This window comes from Schistocerca serialis, chromosome 4, assembly GCF_023864345.2.
Source record: "Schistocerca serialis cubense isolate TAMUIC-IGC-003099 chromosome 4, iqSchSeri2.2, whole genome shotgun sequence".
Classification (NCBI taxonomy): domain Eukaryota; kingdom Metazoa; phylum Arthropoda; class Insecta; order Orthoptera; family Acrididae; genus Schistocerca; species Schistocerca serialis.
Window position 1 is genome coordinate 329961692 of NC_064641.1, and position 27095 is coordinate 329988786.

The 27095-nt window shown below is 39.6% G+C and overlaps 1 protein-coding gene across 1 annotated transcript in view; it reads left to right on the top strand.

Annotated features, from left to right (window-relative positions):
- The window catches only part of LOC126474959 (death-associated protein kinase dapk-1-like), a 314370-nt gene that overhangs the window by 99422 nt on the left and 187853 nt on the right, over positions 1–27095 (top strand). The window contains exons 9-10 of the mRNA XM_050102484.1: positions 2679–2792; positions 14348–14545. Of these exons, the coding sequence (XP_049958441.1) occupies positions 2679–2792; positions 14348–14545 (312 nt within the window). The remainder of the gene's footprint in view (positions 1–2678; positions 2793–14347; positions 14546–27095) is intronic.

Genomic DNA, 27095 nt, shown 5'->3' on the forward strand with positions numbered 1-27095 from the left:
ACAGACACCGTCATTGTTATAACACACAGCCTAGTTGTGTTACACTTATTTCACAGTTAATTTGATGCATTGTTGTTGTTCTAACCAACACAGGTTCTTGTCTGAAAGTCGGACATGCACTGACTGTCTCGAGACTAAAAATTGTGCCCTTCTTTATCCTCACAATAATATATGCTGAAACTACACAGTGTTCGAAGTTAAATTTACAGAAATTGCAATTAAAACTTAACTCAATAAATTAATTGAATAAATCGAAAAATTGGTTCTTTTTAACAGTTTCTTCTACTACAGGGGTTAAGCCGAATTATTTGCTTAAATCATGAAATTAACATATATAGTTATGCAGACAATACTTTTGACAAAATGTTAATTACTTTCGAATTAATTAAGGGCTGGCTCTGCTAACATGGTTTTGAATAGAGCCAAATAAATACTTAAAGAATGCTAGTGTTTCATCTTCCAAATGCTTATAATTATCATATAATTTATATTGAATATAATAGAGGGAAACATTCCACATGGGAAAAATATATCTAAAAACGCAGATGATGTGACTTACCGAACGAAAGTGCTGGCAGGTCGATAGACACACAAAGAAACACAAACATACACACGAAATTCAAGCTTTCGCAACAAACTGTTGCCTCATCAGGAAAGAGGGAAACGGAGGGAAAGACGAAAGGATGTGGGTTTTAAGGGAGAGGGTAAGGAGTCATTCCAATCCCGGGAGTGGAAAGACTTACCTTAGGGGGGAAAAAAGGACAGGTATACACTCGCATTTTTAGATATATAATTTATATTTGTTTATAAGTCAACAGTAGAATTTAAATCATGAAACAATTACTGATTTCTCCCTATGATGTAAGATACTAACTAGGAATAGTCAAAATAAATTAGAAAATCAATTACATTCATAAAACTAAGCACAAAATTAGATCTGGTGTTATATTCTTTAAATCTGAGGGTCACTCTTTCTATTTTATGAAAATGCAGATTATACTCACCTATGTTAATGGCAATTAATTCAAAAATGAGAAAATGAATTTTAAGGAGGCAGATGGCAAAACAAGAGGCGATGTAAAAATATCCCAGCTTGCTTCGTCACAGAAGGAAAATCAATAGACAAGATATTGGCCGTCTGGCATTTGTTGATAATCTTGCTATGCTCACAGAAACTGCAGGAAAGCAAATCAAGGTCCTTAAAGAGAATGTCAAAAGATGATACTACAGGTATCTTTCAAGAAAACAGGATGCATACCAAACCAAAATGATGCACAACAAAAGAATAAGACAAAATATGCTGAGATTAAGAGAGTTCACAAATTCAAGTATCAGGCAGATGGAATAGGGAAAGAAGCTCAAGGACAGATAAACTGAAAGATAAATAAAGCATTCTGGAAGATTGGAAACATTTACAATAAATCATGGCTATTGTGTAATGCAAAGTGAGACATTACAACACTACCATCAAACCGGTAACCTCATGTGCATCAGAAATGTCATGGATTGGAAGGGTACACTAGAAAATACAAGGAACTAGAGAGAAGAATCATCAGAGAAATCCTAGAGCTCAATAGGACAGGAGGAGGCTACAGATTGTGGAGTAGATGAGAGATGGACAGATATCTAAAATAGTACATGACTTGAAAAAACATTAACTGAAATTTTACGGGCATATCAAGAGAATGCCAGGACACCCAACGTATTAAACAAATCGTGGATTACACAAAATGCATGAAGAAAATGAAGTGGGTCACAGAAGCCAGGGAAGACCTGAAGGATGCCAGCATAACAGACTCAGATATACAGGATAGCCACACATTCAGCCACAAAGTACTGAAGTGGAATGTGAGGCAAGAGGTCGAGAAATTCCAGATTGGAACAACTTGGTCAGGAGAAAGAAAGATAGTGCATGGTGAGAAGATGAAAGAAGTGAAGCACCTGAGAAATCTCATGTCAAGTTAGCACTTTGTGTGATCCTCTAGCAGCCTATATGTTTATAGTAACACTATCACTAACACGTACGCACATAAAGGCAGGAATATGCATGTGGATAAAAGAAAAAGAAATGAATTGTATCTTGTATAAGTCAGAAATATTCTCCTTTTTTAAAATTTTAAACAGTTTAGATTATTACAGTATGCCAGTGTAAATTTATTATAAAATATAGTACCATACAGAATGAAATAAATATTAACTGCTAGTGAAATAAATATGTGAATTTTGTTAATATGCATGATTTTTCCACATTAAATGAACAAAGAAAAGTTTTGTGAAAATTGGGATAAGCTTCAGTCTGATTCTCCAGATTTTTAGTATGGAGACTTCAGCACACATCTACCAAATCCACTTGCCAATCAGTTGCAATTATTAGGGTTTGAGTGACTCAGTAAACTTCATTTTCTTGACATCTATAGTGTGTTAAACTAAAGCTGAAACAGTTGTCATCCCTTCATTCCTCCCAAAACCCTTCCAGTGACGGAAATACGTTTAGACTTTCTTCCAAATCCATGACTCACAATTACTGGCCTCAGTCTCCTTTAAAAGTGGCCTCATTCTGTTAAATTTATCTGACAAGAAGCTGTTCCCAGCATGTAAAGTAAATTTCTTAATTCATCAAAAAAAGTTTAATACCTAGTATAAAAAAATATTTATGTAATTATTATCTTTCCAAACAGGATGGTGATAATTTTGTTGTGTCTGCACTGAACAGTGCTGCATCCTCTGGTAATGTGGAAGGTCTTCAGAAGTTAATGAGTCTTACAAAAATCAGTTTAAATGTCTCCAATAAGGTATGAACTCTGATAAACCTTTACATTGTGTTGTTCTCTACTGTATTTTAATTTTAATTTTGTCAAGTAAATTGCTCTCTCTCTCTCTCTCTCTCTCTCTATCTCTCTCTCTCTCTCTCTCTCTCTCTCTCTCTCTCTCTCTATACACACACACACACACACACACACACACACACACACACACACACAAAATCACAGTGTTAAGTGTATGTTCACAGTTAACTGTTTTTTTACCAATTGTAGATCAGTTATTCAGATAGGTTAATGCAATTTATATTTTCAGGATAGTGCAACTATTGACTTGTCCATGTGTACACAAACATTTGTGAAAACTGCAACATGTGCAGTTGATGAACATGTGATCAAGATTATAGAACTGCAACCGATCTCTTTGAGAAATGAATACTTTGTTAAGTCCATGTTTATTGGAATCTGAGTCTCTGAACATCATGGTATGGAATCAAAGAAAATCACTGATGGTCTTGGAAAATATCACTCCATGATGTTTGTAATCACTATTGGTTGCTGGAGAACTGTGATTAATAAATTTCCATCCAACCATATACAAGATATGACATGGTCAAAATGTCTGGCAAACACATAGCTCAAGGAGAAAGTGCTAGGCTAGCTGTCATTCTGTGGAAGAGGAGCATTGTCGTTCTGAAGTACAGTTTGTGGATATGGTTGAAGAAATTGCATTTCCATGGGATCTGAAGCATTTCATACAGAGTTAGTTGCTGCTGAGATTACATACAGTTGTAAAAGTGAAGACAATAGTGCCACAAACCGTTGCTCTCGGCATATGCTCACAGCTCCACAAAAAAGTGAAAGCCACCAGAACATAGTTCATAACAGTAGCTTCGTACACATTTGTGGTCATCATCATCATACAGATTAAAGTGACACATACAAGGAGCAGACATTTTGTCACTTAATTTCACAGCAATCATATTCCCCTGTCTGTTACAGTCCAGTGCATGTGTTATTTCTAGACAGTGTCAGTTAATGTTGGTATATATCCAGCTCACAACAGATTATACAAAACAGTCAGTGCAGACAGCATATACTTTTTACAGTGTTTTAACATAAAACCAATACTATAGATGGAGTTACAGTCTTGCAGATAAGAGGTGAACATCCCTCATGATGATATGATTACAGTCATGGTTAGGCATTCACACACTGATGTATATAAGTTTCTTCATTCTGCTGCCACTGTACTCGTACCACTGTTGTAGAAGTGTGCCATGTACAAACACAAATGTTACAGGATGACATAGCCATTTCCTGGAGGTCAATCATTCTGTCCCATTCAAACTTGGCCCCATACTGATAGTGCTTCTGTTTGCACTCTAAGCATGGTGACACTTGCGTCCCCTTCTCCCTTTTCACTGTTTTTGAAAGCTAATAAATGAACAGACTTAGTGCAACATTGACATTTCTGATAAAACTGTAGAGGTCTTTGCTAGTCCTATGTGTACACCAGTTCTTTTGCACCCTTAATGACTCACTCACAATACACAGTTCAACACATCATCTGAGTTTGGCTCCATTGTCTCATTCTTCCTGATTCTTACAATTTTCACAAAAATTGGTGTATACACAAACCAGTGAAGTTAGTTGTTATTGTTTTTTTTTTAAAGTGTCTTGCTTAATATAAAGCAGAGCATCCTACTGCCTCACTAAGCTTAATCCTATTGAAGGGGGTATGCCGTTATGCTCCTCATAGCTCTGAAATGATATAGACAGCCAGTTATAAGGGGACTTCCATTTTAATGTGGACAAGGAACCATGCTGTAACTTGGCATCATTCACTGACACAAATCAGTCTCACAGATGAAGTAAAAAAATGGGACCATTGATGACTGAACCACAAACTTTTGGATTCAATGTCTGACGCTTATGTTCTCAGGCACCAATTCACATATAGCAACACTATCATCATCAGGATTTCCTTCCAGCGAGCCAGGTAGGGACTTTGTGCACCATATATTGTATAGACATTGAAAGCAATAACATGTTTTAGTCCTGTGCTGGCCTACCAAGCCTAACACATCTGAGGATTTTCTTTCTGGGCTAACTCCCGTAGCCTTTGAAGATCCCTCTGTGCCCCTATGTAGTGGTTCCTCTCTTCATTAGCCCTCATAAAGGAGAGTGTACCTTCTCCACCAATTACGCCTTACCAAAGGTATTGTTTTCTGCCGAAGTTGCCATTAAGGACATCACCATAACCCTGGCAAGGAACCTGTTTTTGGTCCATGAGAGGTATTTTATTTCCCTATTTCCCTCAAATCCTCTGGACAAATCCAGTCAGCCTCTGCCCCCACCCACCCAATCTGCCACCTGGGATGCGCCATATAGTGGAATAGATAAACCCCGATGGGATAGCAGCACCAGACAGCAGCAATTTTTTGGCCTTTGGAATTGTTAAAAAGTCAGAGTTTTAGAGAATAAGATAAAAATATCTGTAAGAAGATTAAGTCTACCAGAATTCAACAGTTAAGTGCGACATGACCGGCTAAAGATTAGCCACAGCTATGATCACAAGAATATCACTATCTCTATGAATATCTGTTTTAAGACTATACAACTTCTGCTGAAAGATAGGCCTTAATAAAAAATCTTAACAGTGTTTTACAACATTGTATTCAGTTATACCAATTTAACTTCTGTTGGCTCCTTGTGTAATTAAATCATGGACAATCATCCAAGGTACTCTGATTTGGAGCCAAATGGAAGGTTTAAACCAGAGGCTCAGACAATTTTGTTGCAATCTTGGATGCAGGTCCTGACCTCTCCTGTCTGGGAGAAAATAGATCAGGTGTGTGCTACATGTTGGTAGGAGCTACTATGGTAGCAGAGTGGATGTAGCATGCACACACAATTTTTTTGATAGTACAGAAATCACTCCACAGGCCTGATAAGACACATTCTGGTTTGAGACAGGGAAGAATAGTATGCTGATTAATTAAAGAGAATAGCATTTGTCATGGCATATCAAGGGTAGGAAACATCAATATAGTATCAGTTAATGGCAGGAATGTCTATGGAAAAGTCCCAGTACTAGTCTTGCTTATAAACAGTAACAATGCCCATGTAGTACTAGATGCAGAAGCCAGGTGTTAATATCAATGAAATTTTAAATTCGGACTGGAATGTGTATCTCAAAGACAGGTTGAACACCAGTGTTGGAGGATTATTTTAGCTGTAAAAGTATTATTGTATTTAGTGAGATTAGTAAGGATTCCAGCTGTCAAATAATTTGGCTAAAGATAAGCGTTAAAATTGGATAAAACATGCTCATCAGATGATTTTATAGACCCCCTGCCTCAGAAGGAGTTGTGGTGGAACATTTGAGGGGAAACTTGGAGAATATTTTGTGTAAATTTCCTCGTCATGTCATTATATTAAGCGAAGATTTCAGCATACCAGATATAGATTGAGACTAAAGTGATTAAGGTAAGAACGGGGTGTATACGACCCGGGACAACCGGGAGATCCGGGAAAAACCCGGGAATTTTTTCATTCGGGAGAAAACCGGGAAAACCCCGAGATGTTTTAGAATTCCGGAAATTTTTCATTGTTTGAGTTTTCAGTTAAATTTTTGTAATTTTGGCTGGTAAGAACCGATATTCTAACAAAGGATATTACTTATCCCGCTACTGCAGAATAAAACTTCAACAATAAAACATAAACGAGAGAAAAAAACGAAAATAACTTAAATTGCAAAGGAAATGCGCCATATACAACAATGACACACAGTGCTCATGCAAGCGTCTGCCAATCGAAAATGTGTCAAAGGCTTTAGGAAGACTATGCAGTGCTTCATAACAACAAATTGCCTCCGATGAGCGTGATGTCGAAACTGTTTAAATTCGATTTGTTTTAGCACTTCGCACGCGCTCATGCACATGCGCAGTTGAGTCATGTTTGAGTAGTGATTCTCCTGCTTCTGGCTACAGGAATGTGGCTGCTGGCTGTGCAAGCAGTCGCAGCAAGCAGCTAGATGCTACGGGAAAAGGGGGCGCCAAATTCATATTCTTGGGGAAAAAAAACTTGTTTCACAAAGCGCCTAGCATCCAGCGCACGTTTGTCTATCGATTATTGATATGATTTTGAAACGCATCCCTGTTGGTTTTTGAACATTTTTGAACACATTTTAACTTGATTTCTGAATGAATCAGAAGTTGACTTTTGAATGCATGCATAGTGTACGTGATGTTTCTGTCAGGAGAATCCCCGTCGCATCTAGAAATAAACTTTCCGCAGACAAAAGGGGCCGGGGCAATACGAGCTGAGGGAGTAAAGCCGAACGGATGAATGCCAATCGCTGCCTGATTATGTGGTTGATTGGGTTTGCAAATGATCAGCATTGTTATAATTACCAGCGAAATCCATAGATTCAGGCTACCAGAATGGAAATAAACGACTAACAGGAATAACAGGTGAGAAAGATTACGTATTATCTTCTCGGTGTATCCAAGAAAATCAAATTTTGACAGAAAATTTTTGGCCAGATCGCTACACTGGTAAGGACCAGTTGTAAGTCCCCGGCTAGCAGACGCATAGGTTCTATTCTGGAAGTAACGCGGAAAACGTGTTGTTCGAACACATTATAACGCCTATCCAAAAAATAATCGCGGGATAACTAAACTTGTGATTCTGACAGGGTTAGTGAAGTCAATCAGCAATCAAATTTTGACAATGGCAGCAATAGCTACAGAATTGGTGATGACAAGATTGTTAGAACGAGGAAGGAGAGGAAACGGGGACATCACACAAATTATAGAAGAATAAGATGATTCCAAATTTATATAAAAATTTCGTAGTGAAACTATTTCCTAACACAAAGCCTTTTGCTTGTAGTAGGCCTAATAGACATTTGATATTGGTACTTCGTGGATTATATTCTGTCGTGTTATAAAATGGCCATTTGTGCCAAAACAGTTTCGTTTATTTGGTGTGTTTCAAAATTGCTGCCGTATTAGAAAGACTTATTTTGTTTTTATCTAGCAGACAGTTACAAAATAGACGTAATCAGATCGAGAAACCACACCAGTCTTGGGTATTATTTGTATTAACTGCTTTTTCAGTATTAGATAACGGCATTTCGATTTTTCATGTGGCAGAACGTAGCAAGATTAGAAAGAAAAAATGCTAGGAGCTAAGGTTTGAAGAAATGTGTAATTTCTTGCTTATCTTTTGTCAGTATTGGTTTTATATAGCCTATATTTAATTTTATGTCACACAAAACAGCAAGTTATTAACTAATAGGCAATAAAGAGTTCAGATTTTCTGAAGAGTTCTTGTTCTCTCGATTACAAAAAAATCCCGTCCGCTATTAATTACGAGATTTTTTAAAGAGGGGCAGGCTGTCAAACCGACCGACTGGGAGCAGAAGAGGCACCACAGGACATTTCAATGTCCACTCGCCTGAATATAGTTTGGACGTGCGGTAGAAAAATGCTTTATGAAGAGGCGTGGCACTGCACTTTGGCATACTTAAGACCAAATAATATGTCTTACATTTCCTCAAATACTTATGTTTTATGTTTCAGACTTCTCAGAAAGATGTGTGCTAGAAGATGAACATATTTTCAAAATTCAATTTTTTTTAGAATTGACTCGGTTCGCAAATGTTGATCCGGGGCTGATGTGCAGAGCAGTCTGAGTTATAGTGGGTAGTCTCCACATGACCCGTGTTTACATTTAGTGATTTTGCTGTTTCCCCTTCGTTTACTCTCACGTCAAATGAAAACAAAATGGATATCTGTGGCTGGGAGCTATCAAGTAAATTAAAACACATTCACATAATTACGGAAGGCTAAAATATGTCATTAGTTTTAGATTTTATTTTATTTCCACCTTTCTGACAGTCAAACATTAGTCGCCTTGCAGGACAGTGATGTTATTTTTGTCTGTTCGCTAAGGAAATTTGACTTTTGTTAACCTTTTCCGCAGAGGCAGTCAATGTATTTGAAACGAAATGTTTAATTCCACAGTACTGGCTAGTTTCAACTGTTCGCTGCATTTCAAGTGCACGTTTTCATTTTCTAGCACGTATGGCATTATGTCATAATAAAGAACCAAACATGATATAATTCAATACTGATGCTCCAAGAAAATTTACATCCCAAATACTACACTGAAAAGCCTAATATTAGGTCGAGGTCTACATCATTGGGAATCCGGACATACGAATGTGCCCTTTCAGTATGCACTTTAAATGTGCACATTTTAATGTTGTTCACAAAATTCCGATGTTCTTGTAGTATCCTCTGATGTCTTGTTACTTTTATGACATAATGTATGATCTTTCAATGTTTTATACGTACGTACATACGGGCTTCTTACGTCATGATAGCTACCCAAGTGCGGTGTCGCCTATCTGTGTTTTCTGGCAACTGCTGAAACAGATCTATTTCTAATAGGTCGCGGAAAAATATTGCGAATGGTGGTTTGAAAAGCGTTACATTCAAAGTAAATATCCTTTTACGTAAGTTGAACTATGTGCAAGAATGTACCATGAATTTATTAAATCACAGAGTGTTTGCCTCTCATTTAAAAATCAACTCTTTGAACCCTGAAGATCAGACATTTATGTCACTATTAAAAATTTTACTGGCACGTTTGTGTGATATATCTTAAAGTGTAACACGCGCAAAAAAGATCAACAGTATATGCGAAAGCTTAGCTTCTCTTGCAGCTTGAGAACAATATTATATGTGAAAACTTTTCTTTTCTTGTAGCAACACTATATTAATTTAAACTATTAACTTTCCCTGTTTATGTGTTCGTGCTACTTAACAGTGATGTTGCTGTTGGCTGACTACATCACGTGTACTATGCTCTGAATATCCGCTGTCATCGACTGGCAAGATCACGTGACATGAGCTATGAACGGCCTACAAAAGCGCATCGAAATCTCGATTTCAATGATTCGGAAAGTAACATGCGGTGTTTGGTGGAATTCCAGTATATACTTTCGTAATGTGAAAATACGCAGCGTACATGTTGCTGCACATCAAAGATGTTTCCAAAACGTGTCTTTTCCCCTGAGTTTCATTTTCTAAAGTGCCGGGATATTGTACACCCGGGTATAAAACAACCATTCAAAGGATTGATAAGGGAAAATATACTGTCACCCGGGAGAAACTGTATTTTTAACCCGGAAATCCGGGATTTTTTTTTTTCTTGTCCACGTATACACCCTGTAAGTAGTACAGGCAGGGAATCATGTTAAATTGTTCCCCCCACTTACACAAAAGTTTGAGCTGCTAATCAGAGAAACAACTTGTGAAGGCCACATATTAGCTCTCCTGGTCACTAATGGGCCTGAAGTTTATGACTCAATGTGGAACAGGGAAGTAGTGCTCATAAGGCCATTACAGCATCACTGAGTACAGTTGTAACTTAGGATGTAAAGAAAAGTAGGAGGATATTTCTGCTAAGCAAGAGTGACAAAAACAGATTTCAGATTACTTGAGTGGCCAACATAAAAAATTCCTCTCCAGGACCAAAAATGTAGAGCAACATAGGACAGTGTTCAAGAGTATTGTATAATATGCCTTAGACAGGAATGTGTCAAGCAACGCTGCGAGGGATGGGAAAGATCATAAATTACCTCTTATATCTGTATTGACGAATGCCTTCATAATCTGGTTGGAGGATGCTCCAGTTTACGGTGATTCCGGCTTATGGGTAATCATATTCCTAGGTATAATTGAGTATGTTTGGGGGTCAGATAAGACACCTGTAAATTTAAGTGGGGAGTTGACATGTATTTTACGTGATGATGAGATGAATGTGTTAAGCTTTTAAATCATTATCAAACAATGAAAAATCCGGGATGGAATGTAATAATATTATGAAAAGGAAAGTTGCTACTCACCATATAGCAGAGAAGCTGTGTCACAGATAGGCACAACAAAAAGACTCTCAATTGAAGCCTTTGGCCAGTAAGGCCTTCATCAACAATAGGCAACAGAAAAACATGCACACACACACACACACACACACACACACACACATACACACACACTTAAAAAATTTGTTAAAAATTTCTAATATTATTTTTGATAAAAAAGATAAGATTTTTCTGGATTTTTTGATGTTTCTTTTCTTTGTTGTCTCAGATCTTCTAAATGTTCTTTTTTTTGGACTACTCTATTTTCTGAATTTTTGAGAACTTTTTTCTAGTAATTGTTCATTCTCTTTGTCCCGCCGTGTCTTCTTTTTAACTCCTGACCAATTCTAAAGTTTTCTCTACTGCTTTACCAATTTGTACATGGAATTCATGCCAAACCCATTTTTTGCAGTCTCAATTTCTTGTTTGATTTTTTTTCTGCATTTTCTGTTGTCATAATAACTGTAGTGGAGTTGTATCTCATTACTTTCTTGGTTGTATTTTTTGTTTTAGGTGGGAAAATCATATTTTAATCATACAGAGATAATGATCTGAATTAGATTCCCCATTTCTGATCACTTTAACATTCATAATTTCTGTAACACTCCTTTTAGATATGGCTATGTGATCCAGCTGAATTCCCCAAAGTTTGGATTTGTAGATATCTAGGTTTCGGATTTTCTTGGTAGTTTGTGAAAGTGTGTGGACATAAGTTTTAATGGGAACATTTTATGCATGTTGAATGCTCTTTCACCATTTTGTTCATTCTTAAGCATGTTGGATATTCTTATACAATTTTTTTTAAATTTTTTTCCCCCTAGCTTGTGCACTGAAGTCAATAAGAAGTATCTTAACATTGTTTTTAGACACGTTGGAGATTTAAGGTTGTGAAACATCCCAAAATTGATTTACTTTCCGCAGATTTCTACTACTACTACTACTACTACTACTACTATACCTAAATTGCTTAAGGCAAATGCTGGTATTATTAATTTAAAAATGATTGTCAGTTTCTTTCCCCATCCTTCCCCGATTCGAGCTTGAACTCCATTTGTTATGACTTTGTTGGCAACTGGATGTTACACGCTAAGCTTGGTTCTTCCTCCGGAGTGAGGTGGTGCAATGGTTAGCACATTGGATTCACATTCAGGATGATGACGGTTCAAATTTGTCTGGTCCTCCAAATTAAGGTTTTCCATGATTTTCCTAAAGCATTCCAGGCAAATACCAGGATGGTCCCTTTGAAAGGGCACAGCCAATTTCCTTCCCATACTTGAAATATTCCAAGCTTGTGCTCCGTCTCTAATGACCTCTGTGTTGATGGGATGTTAAACTCCTAACTTCCTTCCTTCCTTCCTTATCCATCTTTTGTTTCCAGTGTAAGCATTTAGGCTGGATAATTTGTTGTCATGTTGATTGGTTGGCACATCCAGTTTTAACCATATTCATCTCATACCATAACAGTTTAGAAAAACAGACAACAAAGACCTTTATGTAATCTGATCAGAAAACCTATCATCATGATTGTCTGTGCTACTGATGACTAATATGCTCCTCCTATGAAGAGCAGGTCTCATGGACTCAGATGCGTTTAGTGATCTTCAGGTATTTCATCTGATGTGCCCCACACAGTTAATGGTCCAAAACACTATAATTTTTTAATGACAAACTAGTGTAAGTTGTGCAAGGTAAGTAACCACTCTGGGCACAAAGCTATTTTCCTTTGAATTTTTCACCGAAGAAAAAAATCCGTCATCACATGATGAATTGCTGTAAGTGGGGAGGAAGCTGTGTCTAATACGGTGTTCACTTAAGTGACAAAGATAAACTGCCTTTCTATCCCATAATAGAAGGTGGTGATCGTAAGCCAGCTACTGTAGGTATGATGCATAACTATGATTCCTGATAGACTCCTCTACCAAGAGAACAAAATGAGTGTACAGGGTGTTAAAAATAGTGTCGAATACTTTGAGAGGTGGTGGTACTGATTGAAACAAGAAAAATGAGTCCAGTAATTATGGGTCCAGAAATGCATAATTTCTGCAATAAACACATGTTTACAGGAGGTATTAAATGTGGCATCCATTTATGACAGTGCATCCCTCTGCCTTCCGGCATAAGGAATGACACACCCATTGGAGTATTTGGAGTATACTTGGTTGTTATTGTACCTGCTGGCATGCATTGAAGATGCAACCCTGTAAGTGTCCACACATCTTTGATTGGCATTGCATAGACCAATTCCTTCAAGTGTCCCCAAAACCAAATGTCTAGGGAATTGAGGTGTGGGCTATGAGCAGGCCAAGATGTGTGGCCTCCTCGACTACTCCAGCGGTCCTGAAATGTCTGCATCAGATGTTCATGCACATTGTGACGAAAGTGTGGTGGTACACCATCATGCTTGAACTACATTTGTATTTGCTGCTGCAATGGCAAAGCCTGAGCAAGATAGACAATACAGTAATGAGAAAGTCCAGATATGTGCCCCAGTTAACCTTCGCGATAGCATGTATGGCCATATTACTCTAAGTACACTTGCTCATGCGTTGATTGAGAATCAATGTTGATGCCCTCTTTTCTGAAATGCTTCGGGGTTTACATCTGCTCAAACAAACTGGTTGTGGAAATTTGTAACACCTTCCCTTGTGATTCCCACCTCATCAGTAAATAAAATCTTGGATGTGAACAGTGGATCTGCTCCATACACCTGCCATCTACCATGATGATCCTGTGGACTTGGGGCCGGAACACATTGCAGATTATATGAGTACAGCAGTTGTTCATGAAGAACCCCCTGCCCTGATAATTGAGTGAGACATGCCTTCTGCTGCTGCTGCTGCCGCTGCTGCTGCTGCTATTTGTCACACACTAGTTGCACACTTTGTTCCACTGAACATAGCACATGCTCCTCTATGTTGGGTGTGTGGCTTGTTTGGAGCCTTCCATTCTCAGTCTTCTGAGGTGCAAGGGTACCTGTGTCCCTCAGATACTGGAAAAGTTTCCTGAACAGTTTATCAGAGGGCACTCTGCACTGTGGATATTTTGCATAGGCTTCATACATTTGCTAAACCATAGCATGTCCACCATTTCATGTTTTGAGTAGTAAGCTTCCATTGCTAATAAGTGGTGAAAGAGAGAAAATGTAAGTGTACTATACCATTTGTGTATATAAATAGCGCAATAACAGTAAACACATAAGTGAATTGGAGAATCTGGATTTGGAAGAAGGTAAAACATCATGATACATATCCAGGATTGACAGTTCTGTACAACAATGCAGACTGATATGACGAAAACTAATGTAGCCTACAACACGACTCAAACCACACAACTGACTGCAGCCCACCTAATGGTAGGTAGAGTACTGCGAGTAAGACATCATAACATCGTGCCGACAAATTTGACAGTGTGCCAGTCCAATGATTGTGTTAACACCCGCAACCCAGCATTATGCAACCCTTCCAATAAACACATGGTTATCTCAGAAAGTATCTGTTTCTGTACCCATGTTTATTGGACTTATTTTTTGTGTTTAGATAAGTACTACCCCAACTCAAAGCATTCAACATAAACACTCTATACAAAGCATGCAATAATCTGTGACACCTACACAAAAAAGTGCCTCAGTCTTACATCTTTTGTGTTACAGGAGAGAGTGAGTCCTGCACATGTGGCAGCAGGCTGTGGACAAGTAAGTGTACTGGAGTTACTAAACACATCTGGAGCGAATCTACAGGCCAAAGATGACTCTGGTGACACACCACTGATTTGGGCAGCTCGTCATGGACAAGAAGATGCTCTCAGCTTTCTTGTCAATGCTGGAGTCAATGTCTCAACACAAAACTTAGTGAGTTAATGTTGGAATATTACTGTGCATATTAAGCAAGCATGTTACTTGGTACCTGGATACATTATATCAACGAACGTAGTCAATTTTTGAAACTATAATGTAATTGGATAGATAGAAAATCTACTCACCAAGCCACTGCTATCCAGTTACACTAACTGGAAACATTGTCAGACAAAAATGATTTATTCTGTGAATATATACTCTGTACTTAGATAACAGTTCTCAAGAGATTGGTGATTTAATAACTCATGTAAGAAGCTGAGTTGAGTTACTTTGTGTACACGTAATACGGGAGGATACAGTAGAAGAGTTCTTGGCCTGGGGCAGAGATGGTATTGATATCAGTAATATTGTACAATTGTCTGGAGGAGGCATTGAATGACAGGCAGTCACAGTGAAAAAGACTATTAGATATTATTCAACTATAGACTAAGTTCTTTGTCACACATAGAAAGCAAAACCATTACACAATTACAAGAGCAGAACTGACACACACATCACCAATTTTATCTCCAGGTGGTAAGGCCTTGTCCCAGGCCTAGAACTTTTCTCTGTATCCCCTTATATTAACTCGGCATCATAAATGAATTGTTACATCACCAGTCTCTTGAAAACTGTGATCTGTGTGGCAAGTATCAATATATTCTTTTAATATAAGGTAACTGGATAGATAAAAAAGTCTACTCACCAAGCGGCGGCAGAACTCACACACAAAAGATTACAATTAGACAAGCTTTCAGAGCCAGAGGCTCCTTCTTCAGGCAGAAGAGTTGAAGAGGAAGGAAGAGGGGTGCAGGAAAAGGACTGCAGAGGTCTCGAAGAAGGGGTAGATTTTGGGAAAATCACTCGAGCTGTGTGTCAGGGAAGACTTACCGGACAGGATGAGAAGGAATGACTGATTGTTTGGACATGCTCCAGATGAGATTTGAAAACCTGAGAGCTTAAAGGTGGAAGACAGGGTAATATGCAAGACAGAGATTTATGCTTAAACATTGTGCATGAGTTAATAAAAGTGAAATGCTAACTGCATTGTAGGTATGAACTTCAGTATTGATCTTAATGATACAGTTTACATCCACAGAATACAGCAGGTCCATCAAGTAGTGAATGTGCAGCGACAGATTTTATAGTATTCTTCTTCTTGTCGGCGGCAGATGTTGTCATTTCCACGTCTTCAATTGTTTTATATATTGTCTGTCTTGCACGGCGCCGCCAACGTCTTCGATACGGCATGTTAGCAGACGTCCAATGCAGTTGCGTGTGCGGCAGCAGCAGCGCGAATGACGCTACCGCGCTTATCGCTCGCTTATATAACGCCTCAGCGCGGCATAAATACACATAAGAAAATGCAGGATGTAGAAAACTAAAACGGAGTGAAGAAATGAGTAGCTACTGTGAAAAATGCTGAGGCAGAAAAAATTAACATAAATTAAGACCAGGTCAGTGTCGAGAACCAAAGACATGCTGTAACGGTAGTTCCCATCTGCAGAGTTCTAAGGAACTGGTGTCTGGGGGAAGAAACCAGATGGCACGTGTGGTGAAACAAGCACCGAGGTCACAATTGTCATGTTGTAGAGAATGCTCTGCAACAGGATATTGTGTGTTGCCAGTATACACCCTCTGCCTATGCCCGTTCATCCTAACTGATAATTTGGTGGTAATTACGCCAATGCAGAAGGTCGAACAGTGTTTACATAACAGTTGATATAAGATGTGTGGTTTCACAGGTGTCTCTCCCTCTGATAGTATATGTTTTGCCAGTTACAGGGCTGGTATAGGTGGTGGTAGGAGTGTACATAGAGCAAGTGTTGAAGTGGGGACGGTCACTGGGGTAGGAGCCATAGGGTAGGGAGATGGGTGCAGAAGGAGTATAGGGCCTGACAAGAATATTGTGGAGATTGGGAGGGCGACAAACAGCTGTTCTAGGTATTTGGATTAGATTAGATTTACTTTCATTCCAATTGATCCGTAGTGAGGAGGTCCTCCAGGATGTAGAACATGTCAGAAAAACAACAATACATGACAAATATTTACAACTCAAACAAATAAGCTAATGTACCATTCCACAGGTCCCAAGTGGAATGATCGTCATTTTTTAATGAACACTATATGAAAGGATCATTTTACAAATACTAATGCACTGAATTTAAAATAAAAAAGTTTTTTATTAATGATATGAATAAAATAGAAAGAAACATTCCACATGGGAAAAATATATTAAAAACAAAGATTCCACGACTTACCAAATGGGAAAGCGCTGGTAGATAGACACAATAAAAAAACACACAGACAAAACTTCAAGCTTTCGCAACCAACGGTTGCTTCGTCAGGAAAGAGGGAAGGAGAGGGAAAGACGAAAGGATGTGGGTTTTAAGGGAGAGGGTAAGGAGTCATTCCAATCCCGGGAGCGGAAAGACTTACCTTAGGGGTAAAAAAGGACAGGTAAACACTTGTGCGCACACACACACACACACACACACACACACACACACACACACACACACACATATACAGACACAAGCAGACATATTTAAAGGCAAAGATTTTGGGCAGAGATGTCAGTCGAGGCGGAAGTGCAGAGGCAAAGATGTTGTTGAATGACAAGTGAGGTATGAGTGGCGGCAACTTGAAATTAGCAGAGGTTGAGGCCTGGTGGATAACGGGAAGAGAGGATATATTGCAGGGCAGGTTCCCATCTCCGGAGTTCTGATAGGTTGGTGTTAGTGGGAGGTATCCAGATAACCCAGATGGTGTAACACTGTCCCAAGATGTGCTAGCCGTGCACCAAGGCATGTTTGGCTACAGGGTGGTCCTCATTACCAACAAACACTTTATGCCTGTGTCCATTCATACGAATGGGACAGGTTTTACACCGGGGGCGGTTCCAAGGGTAGGAGGTTAGGTGGACGGCGGAAAGACACTCTTGGTGGAGTGGGGAGGATTTCATGAAGGATGGATTTCATTTCGGGGCAGGACAGACCCAGTCTCTCCCATCTACTCAATCTCCCACTTCTAGCTCCACTCCCCCCAACACCTCAAAATTCTAGTCAACACAATCTGGAACCACAACACCCCAAATCAGTAGTTAACCTTTCCTCCAAACCTCTCTCCCAATCCGAAACCTCTGTCCTATCCAAAGGCCTCACCTTCAGCCCCACTCCCAGATTCAACCAAACTACCCTTGTCAAAGATTTACTGTCCTACACTTGTATTCTCTGCTGGAAATATCACTTTGCCATGAAGAAAAATAATCCTGATCCTACTCCTAATGATCCAACTCCCCAAGACACTATCCAAATTGAACCCTGCCTGGAACAGTTCCGTCCTCCATCACAGCGGGACCCACCTCCTCTTCCTCAAAGTCACCCTCTCCAAACCTTCCAGGAATTTCTCACTTCCAGCCTTGCCTCTCAATCTTTCTTGAAAAACCTTAATCCTACTCCCAACATCACCACAGCCGAAGCCCAGGCTATCCGTGATCTGAAAGCTGACCGATCCATCATCATTCTTCCGGCTGACAAGGGTTCCACCACCGTGGTACTTGATCGTCGGGAGTATGTGGCTGAGGGACTGCGTCAGCTTTCAGACAACACTACATACAAAGTTTGCCAGGGTAATCCCATTCCTGATGTCCAGGCAGAGCTTCAAGGAATCCTCAGAACCTTAGGCCCCCTACAAAACCTTTCACCTGACTCCATCAACCTCCTGACCCCACCGATACCTCGCTCTCCTACCTTCTACCTACTTCCTAAAATTCACAAACCCAAACATCCCGGCCGCCCCATTGTAGCTGGTTACCAAGCCCCCACAGAACGTATCTCTGCCCATGCAGATCAACACCTTCAACCCATTACATGCAGTCTCCCATCCTTCATCAAAGACACCAATCACTTTCTCGAACGCCTGGAATCCTTACCCAGTCTGTTACCCCCGGAAACCATCCTTGTAACCATTGATGCCACTTCCCTATACACAAATATCCTGCACGTCCACGGCCTCGCTGCAATGGAGCACTTCCTTTCACGCCGATCACCTGCCACCCTACCTAAAATCTCTTTCCTCATTACCTTAGCCAGCATCACCCTGACTCACAACTTCTTCACTTTTGAAGGCCAGACATACCAACAATTAAAGGGAACAGCCATGGGTACCAGGATGGCCCCCTCATATGCCAACCTATTTATGGGTCGCTTAGAGGAAGCCTTCTTGGTTACACAGGCCTGCCAACCCAAAGTTTGGTACAGATTTATTGATGACATCTTCATGATCTGGACGCACATTGAAGAAGAACTCCAGAATTCCCTCTCCAACCTCAACTCCTTTGGTTCCATCAGATTCACCTGGTCCTGCTCCAAATCCCATGCCACTTTCCTTGACGTTGACCTCCATCTGTCCAATGGCCAGCTTCACACATCCATCCACATCAAACCCACCAACAAGCAACAGTACCTCCATTATGACAGCTGTCACCCATTCCATATCAAACAGTCGCTTCCCTACAGCCTAGGCCTTCGTGGCAAACGAATCTGCTCCAGTCCTGAATCCCTGAACCATTACACCAACAACCTGAAAACAGCTTTCGCATCCCGCATCTACCCTCCCGACCTGGTACAGAAGCAAATAACCAGAGCCACTTCCTCATCCCCTCAAACCCAGAACCTCTCACAGAAGAACCCCAAAAGTGCTCCACTTGTGACAGGATACTTCCCGGGACTGGATCAGACTCTGAATGTGGCTCTCCAGCAGGGATACGACTTCCTCAAATCCTGCTCCGAAATGAGATCCATCCTTCATGAAATCCTCCCCACTCCACCAAGAGTGTCTTTCTGCCGTCCACCTAACCTTCGTAACCTCTTGGTTCATCCCTATGAAATCCCCAAACCCCCTTCCCTACCCTCTGGCTCCTACCCTTGTAACTGCCCCTGGTGTAAAACCTGTCCCATGCACCCTCCCACCACCACCTACTCCAGTCCTGTAACCTGGAAGGTGTACACGATCAAAGGCAGAGCCACGTGTGAAAGCACCCACGTGATTTACCAACTGACCTGCCTAGACTGTGACGCTTTCTATGTGGGAATGACCAGCAACAAACTGTCCATTCGCATGAATGGACACACGCAGACAGTGTTTGTTGGTAATGAGGATCACCCTGTAGCTAAACATGCCTTGGTGCACGACCAGCACATCTTGGCACAGTGTTACACCATCCGGGTTATCTGGATACTTCCCACTAACACCAACCTATCAGAACTCCGGAGATGGGAACTTGCCCTTCAATATATCCTCTCTTCTCGTTATACACCAGGCCTCAACCTCCGCTAATTTCAAGTTGCCGCCACTCATACCTCACCTGTCATTCAACAACATCTTTGCCTCTGCACTTCCGCCTCGACTGATATCTCTGCCCAAACTCTTTGCCTTTAAATATGTCTGCTTGTGTCTGTATATGTGTGGATGGATGTGTGTGTGTGTGTGTGTGTGTGTGTGTGTGTGTGTGTGTGTGTGTGCACAAGTGTTTACCTGTCCTTTTTTACCCCTAAGGTAAGTCTTTCTGCTCCCGGGATTGGAATGACTCCTTACCCTCTCCCTTAAAACCCACATCCTTTCGTCTTTCCCTCTCCTTCCCTCTTTCCTGACGAAGCAACCGTTGGTTGCGAAAGCTTGAAATGTTGTCTGTGTGTTTTTTTATTGTGTCTATCTACCAAAAGTTTTTTATTTATTTATAAGGTAATAAACGTGTAATACAACTACTATAATACTTATTTACAATGAACACATTACTGCACTGAAATGGTGCAGAAGTTAGATTGTACTTACACACACACACACACACACACACACACACACACACACATTTACAATGAACACTTTACTGCACTGAAATTGTGCAGAAATTATACAATAAGTCAGTTGGTTCTACTGAAAAATTCATCAATGGAGTAGAAGGAGTTGGCCACCAATAAATCCTTTAGGCTTCTCTTAAACTGAATTTCATTGGTTGTTAAGCTTTTTATGGCTGCTGGCAAGTTATTGAAAATGTGTGTTCCTGAATAATGCACACCTTTTTGTACAAGACTAGGTGACTTTAAATCCTTGTGAAGATTATTCTTATTTCTAGTATTGATTCCATGAATTGAGCTGTTGGTTTGAAAAAGTGATATATTTTTAATGATAAATTTCACTAAAGAATAAATATATTGGGAAGCAGTAGTTAGTATCCATAGTTCCCTAAACAGGCTTCTGCAGGATGTTCTTGAGTTCACACCACATATAACTCTTACTGCGCGTTTTTGTGCCCGGAAAACTTTAGCTTGGCTTGATGAATTGCCCCAAAAAATAATCCCATATGACATTATGGAATGAAAGTAAGCACCAGCTTTTTCATTTTTATATCCCCTATGTCTGACACAATTCGCATTGCAAACAGAGATTTGTTAAGACGCTTCAGCAGTTCCATGGTGTGCTTTTCCCAATTGAATTCATTATCAAGCTGTAATCCCAAGAATTTAACACTGTCCACTTCTTCTATCTGCTTGTCATCATATGTTAGGCATATACTCGTGGGACACCCCTTACAAGTTCTGAACTGCATGTAGTGTGTTTTTTCAAAGTTTAGTGACAAAGAATTGGCTAGAAATCAGTGATTAATGCCAACAAATATTTTGTTAGCTGATCTTTCTAAGACTTCTCTTGATTTGCTATTTATTACAATGTTTGTATATCGGCAAACAAAACGAACTTGGCATCTGGTAATGTTACTGATGAAAGGTCGTTGATATACACAAGAAAAAGTAAGGGCCCTAAAATGGAATCTTATGGGACCCCACGTGTAAATAGTTCCCAGTTGGATGATGCCTGATAGCTTGATACATGTCTCTTTCCTGATAACACCCTTTGTTTCCTGCCAGAGATATAAGATTTGAACCATTTTGCAGCATTTCCTTTTACACTATAATATTCTAATTTGCTTAAAAGGATATTGTGATTTACACAGTCAAATGCCTTTGACAGATCAAAAAAAATACCAGTTGCCTGCAATTTTTTAGCTACTGAATAAAGCACATTTTCACTGTAAGTGTAGGTAGCCTTCTCAATATCAGACCCCTTTAGAAAACCGAACTATGGCTTTGACAGTATGTTATTTGAGATGAGATGGTTATAAAGCCAATTGTACATTAATTTTTCTAAAAATTTTGAGAATGCCGGCAAAAGTGAAATTGGACGGAAATTCGATGCTATTTCTTTATCTCCCTTCTTAAACAGTGGCTTAACTTCAGCATACTTGAACCATTCAGGAAATATTCCACTGATAAACGACTGGTTACACAGAAAGCTTAATATGTTACTTAACTCAGAATCACATTCTTTAATTAGCTTTGTTGATATTTCATCATACCCACTAGATGTTTTTGATTTTAAAGATTTTATGATGGACATTATTCTGCTGGGGTAGTGAGGGTCAAAATCATATTATGGAAGTTACTTGAAATGTCTGGTCTGAGGTATTCCATAGCAGCATCTACAAAACCTGACAACCCCATCTTTTCAGTAACAGTTATAAAATGTTTGTTAAAAGTTCTGCAACACATCTGTCACCAATGTATCATTTACTCTTAATGCTATTTGTCCGTCTTCATGTCTGGTTCTACCGGTCTCCTCCTTCACTATATTCCATATTGTCTTTATTTTGTTATCTGATATGACTAACTTGTAATATATTTGCTTTGATGTCCGTTTTACAGTCTTTAATATTTTGCAGTATTTCTTGTAATGTGCTATAGCACCAACATCGGAATTGTTTCGGATTGACAGATACAGTTTTCTCTTTGTTTTACAAGATAACCCTATTCCTTGAGTAATCCATGGCTTCTTTGTAGACTTTTCTCTAACCTTGGTAAGTTTTTCGGGAAAACAGCACTTTATCAGCAAAAGTGTTATATTTTTCATTCATGCCATGAGCACTGTAAACGTCAGTGCCGTGAAAGTCTCTGAGGAGTGTCCTAAAATAATCAATTTTTGGCTTATTGATTACCCTCTTGAGCTCAGATTTTATATCCTGTTCAGTATTAACATTTAACAGAAGGAACTGCATGTCATGATCTGAGAGGCCATTGACTATTGGTTTTGTAATGTAATTTTGTTCATTGGACTTTTCTATAAAGATATTATCAATGGCTGTTTGTGGGCAATTGGCTACCCTAGTGGGGAACTTTACAGTGGGAATTAAGTTGAATGATAGTGTTACTAACTCAAATAAGTTCTTATTGGGAGAGTCTTTACGGAAATCTACATTGAAATCACCAGCAACCACTATTTCTTTGTTTTTGGCGGTTAAATGGTCTAGTACAGCTTCAAGGTGGCTTATGAACAGATTAAAGTTACCTGCAGCTGGTCGATATACACGTAATATTATGAAGGATTTTTTGTGAAATTCTACTTCTGTTGCACATGCTTCCATATGCTGTTCTAGGCAAAATTTATGAATGTCTTATGTTCGTAGATTTATGACAGTTCCTGGTGAATGTGGCACCTCCTCCTTTCTCCATTTCTGATCTACAAAAGTGAGATGCTAACCTAAACCCTGTAACACTTAAAAGTTCTATACCATTGGTCACATGATGTTCAGAGGCAGATTATGTCAGCTGGGTTTTAAGACTCTAATTCATCTCTGCAGATAATTAATTCATTAATTTTATTTCTCAGTCCTCGAATATTTTGATGCAATAAAGATAGCTGACATTTCACATTGATTGAGTTAAAATTGGTTAGAGTTAAAATATCTGCTGACTGTTGAAAATTCTTAATCAATGGCTGTTTATGCTGATGTAATAAGCTAGAATTATGTTTTTTGGTTTCTTTCTCAAACTGAAGGTTTGTCTCAGTCCTAACCTCTCTTAAAATTTGGTTTCTTTCTGTCCTCGCTACCCTAAAAAAGGGTCTTTTCTGAACCCTATAACCACTGGTATTTTATCACTCATGACAGTGCCTCCCCCTTTAACTTTCCTGCTATTTTCCCAGCCAGTTTTCCCTTCCCCTTCCTGTTGAGGTGAAGGCCATGCCTAGTATAATCCAACCTATTGAGAGAATCAACAGGAACCACACCAATGTGTGATCCTACACCCAGCATAAGCAACCATTCCAACTCCAAATTAACTCTCTTGACAGAAGAGTTCAAATGAGGTCGGTCATGGCCCCCAAGAACAGATACAAACTCAACACTCATATGCTTCAATGCTGATGCAATCTTTGCCAAGTCACATGCTATACTGTAGCCAGGATCTCTGTCAAAATCTTTGCAAAGTGTTCCTAAATCCTCTGTCACCTGCTCCAGACCAGCACTAGGTTTAAAAAAATTGATGACCTGGTATTCTGATCCTAGTCATCCTGCAAAAGTTGGCCAACACCTCTGCCATGGGAACTACCTAACAACAACAATTTCTTTTTCTTTACTGATTTCCCTAAATTCTTACTTTTCTATTTGCTGCTGAAAGTTGTGCCCTGTCTACACTTGCAAGTGCTTGACGCTCACCAGCTTCTAACTGAAGCAACAGGTCAAATCTATTTTCCACATTCTCCACGAAACTGTGAGACAAAGTTCTAGGCCTGTTCCTCCTGTTGCCTGTTGCTACTTCCCACCTCTCTTTATGCTTCTCCCTCCTTAACCTGTCAAGATCTCCCTTGGCCTTGTCTAACTCAGCCTGAAGTGCAGCAATTTTCCCCTCCTGTTCTAGTAATTTCCTATCTCTACTACAAATCGTACAAAACCACTGATGAGTCTCATTTACTTCCCCTATTCCCACACCACTACAGTCACCCACATGGAAAGAACTACAGCACCCATCACAACAAAGCCCCGACCTAACAATTCTATGGCAAGTCACACTTTTCGTTCATGATAAACGTGATAGTTTATTAAGAATAAGTCAGTTAAATTACAGATAAACAAAAAAATATGGTTCCACAAATTTGGCCTATACGCTACTGTGTGTAAACAAAAACAACAGTGCAAAGTTTCTGAAACAACAACTTAAACTTTACGCTACTTTCCGGAAATGCTAGTTAAATAATGAAGAGGTACACTACAGTTAAATTTCTGGAGAGAGCAAAGAACTACTAAACGAAATTCTATAGATTTTCTGTGGCAAAACGTAAACAGAAAATACGACTGTACAATCTTTTCGTGTTTTCTGCTATATTATGTAAAGAAAAATGAAACCTTTAATGCTACACTTAAAAGGCACACTAATACACCTATTTACCACGTAATCAGTAGTAAATTATATGTTTTATAATCTAAAATGACGTATCTTTATCAAAACACCAAAACTCACGCAATCGCCTGGCTGCAGGGCTGCCAACAGCGAATGTGGGGGGCAAAATCTCAGACAGAATTGATCTCATTCAGGGCATGATTTTAGTAAGTCATGGACTTGTCGAAGTAGCTGATTAATACATTCCAGACCCGGAATATATTGAGTGAGCAGAGGTGTGCTCCAAAGTTGTTTTTTGGAGGGATCAGTAGCATCTGGATTGGATGTGATGGCATGGGAAATACGCTTTTGAACGAGGCTGGTGGGGTACTTACATCCAGTGAAGATTGAAGTGAAATGATGATGTATTGCTTTAATGAGTGTGCATCCAAACAAATATGTTTGCCTTGAATTACAAGGTTGTATGGGAGAGAATGTTTGACATGGAAAGGATGACAGCTGTCAAAATGTAAGTACTGTTATTTGTTAGTATGTTTTATGTGGATAGAAGCTGGAGGAGGACGAGATCAACATCATGGAAAGTGGCATGGGGTTTGGAATATGACTGTGTGAAATTTAATTGGGAGAAGGTACTCAGAGATTCCAGGAATTTTAACAGGTCAGCCTCACCATGAGCCATATGGTAAAGATGTCATCAATGTATCTAAACCAAACCAGGGGACGAAGACTTATGGATCCCAGGAAAGCCCCCTCCAAGCGAACCATGGAAAGGTTGGCATAGGAAGGAGCCGCCCTGATTCCCATGGCCATCCCCCTGTCTGCCCCTCAAAGGTGAAGTAATTGTTGACAAGTATAAAGTTGATTAAGGTGATTAGGAAGTATGTCATAGATTTGGAATCAAGTGGGCACTGACTGAGGAAATGTTCAGGAGCGGACAGACCATGTATGTGGGGGTTGTTGGCATAGAGGGGTGGCATCAATGGCGATGAGCAAAGTGTGTGGTTGGAATGGGAGAAGGATGGGCGCAGGTTACAGACAATCTAGTAAGTGGTTGGTATCTATGATACCAACCATTGTATTTGAAGCGATTAACTATAGGATGATTGGGTTTTTGTATCTTAGGGAGAAAGTAAAAGGGGGGGGGGGGGGGGGCATGGTTTGGGTGGGATGAAAAGTTCTATGAATTGAGTGGTTAGTTCTTTTGAGGGGCCTGAGGTTTTAAGGAACGACTGCAGGTCAGTATGAATCACAGAGATGGGATCTTGATGGCGGACACTGTATGTAGTGGTGTTAGACAGCTGGTGTAGACCTTCACTACCATACTCATTTCAGTCAAGTACCACAGTGGTAGGTCCTTTGTCTGCTCGGAGAATAATGATGGGTTTATCTGCTGACAGCTTTTAGGGAATGTAGGGCCTGAAGTTCTGCAGAGGACAGGTTAGGGTAATGTTGTAGGGACTTGAGGAAAGGTTATGAAACAATGCTGGATGTGTCTTGTCAAATCTCGCCGATGCAGTCCCCAACAATCAATCATAGTTAACACTTGGTTTAAGAATCATGAAAGAAGGTTGTATATGTGGAAGAGGCCTGCAGACACTGGAAGGTTTCAGATAGATTGTATAATGGTAAGACGGAGATTTAGGAACCAGGTTTTAAATTGTAAGAAATTTCCAGGGGCAGATGTGGACTCTGACCAAAATTTATTGGTTATGAACTGTAGACTAAAACTCAAGAAACTGCAAAAAGGTGGGAATTAAAAGAAATGGGACCTGGATAAACTGAAAGAACCTGAAGTTGTAGACTGTTTCAGAGAGATCATTAGGGAACGACTGATGAATGGTGGAAAGAAATTCGGCAGGAGAAGAATGTGTAGCTTTGAGAGATGAAATAGTGAAGGCAATACAGGATCAAGTAGGTAAAAAGATGAGGGCTAGTAGAAACCCTTGGGTAACAGGAGAGATATTGAATTTAATTGATGAAAGGAGAAAATATAAAAATGCAGTAAATGAAGCAGGCAAAAAGGAATACAAACGTCTCAAAAATGAGATTGTCAGGAAGTGCAAAATGGCTAAGCAGGGATGGCTAGAGGACAAATGTAAGGATGTAGAGGCATAAGTCGCTGGGGGTAAGATAGATACTGTCTACAGGAAAATTAAAGAAACCTTTGGAGAAACAAGAACCACTTGTATGAATCTCAAGAGCTCAAATGGAAATCCAGTTCTAAGCAAAGAAGGGAAAGCAGAAAGGTGGAAGGAGTGTATAGAGGGTCTATACAAGGGTGATGTACTTGAGGACAATATTATGGAAATGTAAGAGGACAAAGGGTGAAGATGAAA